The sequence below is a fragment of the Oratosquilla oratoria genome, chromosome 3 (assembly GCF_046742065.1).
Source record: "Oratosquilla oratoria isolate Oo_2021 chromosome 3, ASM4674206v1, whole genome shotgun sequence".
In the NCBI taxonomy this organism is placed as follows: Eukaryota; Metazoa; Arthropoda; class Malacostraca; order Stomatopoda; family Squillidae; genus Oratosquilla; species Oratosquilla oratoria.
Window position 1 is genome coordinate 60,104,244 of NC_134779.1, and position 2,500 is coordinate 60,106,743.

General features: G+C 46.6%; 1 protein-coding gene across 4 annotated transcripts in view; it reads right to left on the reverse strand.

Annotated features, from left to right (window-relative positions):
* Nucleotides 1-2,500, reverse strand: part of LOC143023147 (uncharacterized) — a 319,848-nt gene that overhangs the window by 316,800 nt on the left and 548 nt on the right. For 2 of the 4 annotated variants that reach the window (XM_076181666.1, XM_076181669.1), the window contains exon 2: nucleotides 1-138. This exon is cut by the window's left edge and continues 326 nt beyond it. In XM_076181666.1, the coding sequence (XP_076037781.1) occupies nucleotides 1-71 (71 nt within the window). In that variant the 5' untranslated portion in view covers nucleotides 72-138. Of the gene's footprint in view, nucleotides 650-2,500 lie in introns of those variants that run through there. The other 2 variants (XM_076181662.1, XM_076181676.1) reach the window with 2 other exon arrangements.

The following is a 2,500-nucleotide window of genomic DNA, read 5'->3' on the forward strand; positions in this document are numbered from 1 at the left end:
TTGACCAGGTTTGATGCACTAGAGTCTGCCTGGTACTTGGGCAAAATGCTATCAATGTAATTAGAACTCATTGTTCACATAATTTCTTTCCGTCTGTAACTACCTAGTAACAACTGTGTACACACCAGTCCCGACTACCTGTGATGGCAAATGAATCCTTTTCTGAATTAGACACCAGGCTTGGGAACCCAGCGCGGTAAACAAGTCTGCCCAATCAGTAGGTAAGCGAGACCGGGGAACCAATAAGCGCTCGCCTTGGTCGGACCTTCATTATTAGCACGATAAGGGGAAGAGGGCGAGCGCACCGCCACTCAAAACACTATCGCCATCTGTGGACCAATAGCAGAACTAGGCGGCGCAGCCAGCCAATACCGACAGAGCGGCCATCTTGGATACGGACCGGAGAGCCCCTCAAAGGCAAGGCCGACACGGCAACACACTGGGGAAGAATCGGCGAAATTATGGGTGGCACGCTACTCGTCGTGTTAATACAGAGGTTCTTCCTTCAGGGGCACTGCTCACTTCGGTACGCCAGGTAATTCCTCTGGAAGTTTTCGAATTGTCACAAAGTACTCTTCGCCTCCCATCCCCTGTTCCCGCCTTTCCGCCACCCTCTCCACCACTACTCTGGGCTTCGTAACCTTGTCTCCTTTCCTCCCTCCTTCCTCCCACATCCTCCCCCGTCCTCCCCATACTCCTTCACATGGTCTCCTTCCTCCCCACCACCCCCATGTGCTTCCGTCCACCCCACATGCCCTTCAAAAATTGTAAACAAATCCAGTGGTGTCGAATTTCTCTCCTAGTAGCTGCAAACCTCGCAATTACTCTTTATGTCGTAGTCACAGCCTCTGACACTCTCCGATTTGCTTGCTTCGCAAAGAACGCCCGATCAAGAGGTGACTTCGATGATTTTTCTGCTTAACCCTCTTCAGTTAACAACGCCCGCTCCTGCAGCAGTCGACCTCGAAGAAGAAGAAGAAGAACTGGAGGAATAAAGTTGCCTTCGGTGGCTGTGAAGGCTTTCCCCAGTGGCATGTGTTCCGCCGCTCTGAGCTCCGGTGTTGCGCCTCCTTTGGTAGTGACTTGGTGTCCGGCAATCTTTCTAATTTTCGACAATTTAATGCTAATGCATGTGGAAGAAGACGATCTTTAATAAATGTGCAATGGCTCTACAACACTTAGTGAGAGTCGTACCTAAGTGGAAAAAATATTATGAACCGAATGATAATGAGATTAAATGCGGTTTCGATTGCATGCACATACAACGAAGGAATGCTGTTCCAATTTTAACTACATTATCGACCGTTTTGGGGATTCTTGGTGTCTAAAAAAATTACCGAAGATTATTCGAACTCTATAGAAACCATCAAATACTTATCGAACAGGTTATGGTGCGGTGAAGATTTCTTTTGACCGAAAAGAAAAGTTACTCAAATCTTTTGCGGGACTTTCCGACAACATTTCCCGGGCGGCGGTCGCCGGTAGTGACCGCTCTCCAACCGTTGTGCGGTTTCCACCTCTTCCTCTTCCTCCTCCTCATCTTCTTCTTCTTCCTCTTCATCACAAGTTACCTACATCACTCCACCGTGTTATTATACGCATCACGTGAATGACAAAGCGTGTGACTTCAGACATTTCAGTGGCAAAAGTATCATAGGCCCTTCCGAAGTGCTGTAAGGAGGTCGACGCGCAGGCCAATAATTTTGACTTTAACGAAAAAAATTGTTTGAGTAATAACTCGTTACTTTTAGTGTTACTACAAGATTCAGTAAACACTAAACAACATTAGGGCATATTTTATAACTAAATTAACTTAATATCAAGTACGAAAATAGATATCGATTACTGCCGGTATACCGAGCCTTGCCGATGACTCGAACTGTCAATGTTTTAAAGATTAATATTATTCTACGAAAACTGTTGAGGATTACGGTAGTAAGCTGTTATCACTAAACCTCAAAGGAGAAAGATAAAAAGTAGAGCAGGGAATTGCCCATGTGAATCTACAACGCCTTAGCGCGTTTTATGGCCCCTGGCTGAGCGAGCGGAGGTTGGCCGTGGAACGGAGAAGCAAGAGGCTGTATGCTTTCCTGCCTTGCACCACTTTAGCGGACCTTGACCGCTCGACCAAGGTACTCGTTATACCACGGAGGAATTCATGATACCCGGCCACAGCCTACTCAAACCACAGAAACTATGGAGCTAAGAGGGAAAGGGTTATAGTGCTTTGAGTGATCCAACCCGCGCGCTGTAAAACTGAGATAAAAAAAAAGGGAGTTGGTAGATTTCGTCGGTGCCCCGTCCTCTTTTTTTTTTTTTCCTTCTTCTTATTTTTTGTTTTATAACCGTCGTCATGGACGATTAGATGGTTAAAGGATATTCCCCCCCTCATTGGATTGGTAAAGTCCATATCCAGCCCAATGTGGGCCGTGGGCCTTGTTTTTAGGGCCTTTCTGGGAGAAAAGGAACTCAGTCTTAGACTTGGCCTCTGAGCGCTAGT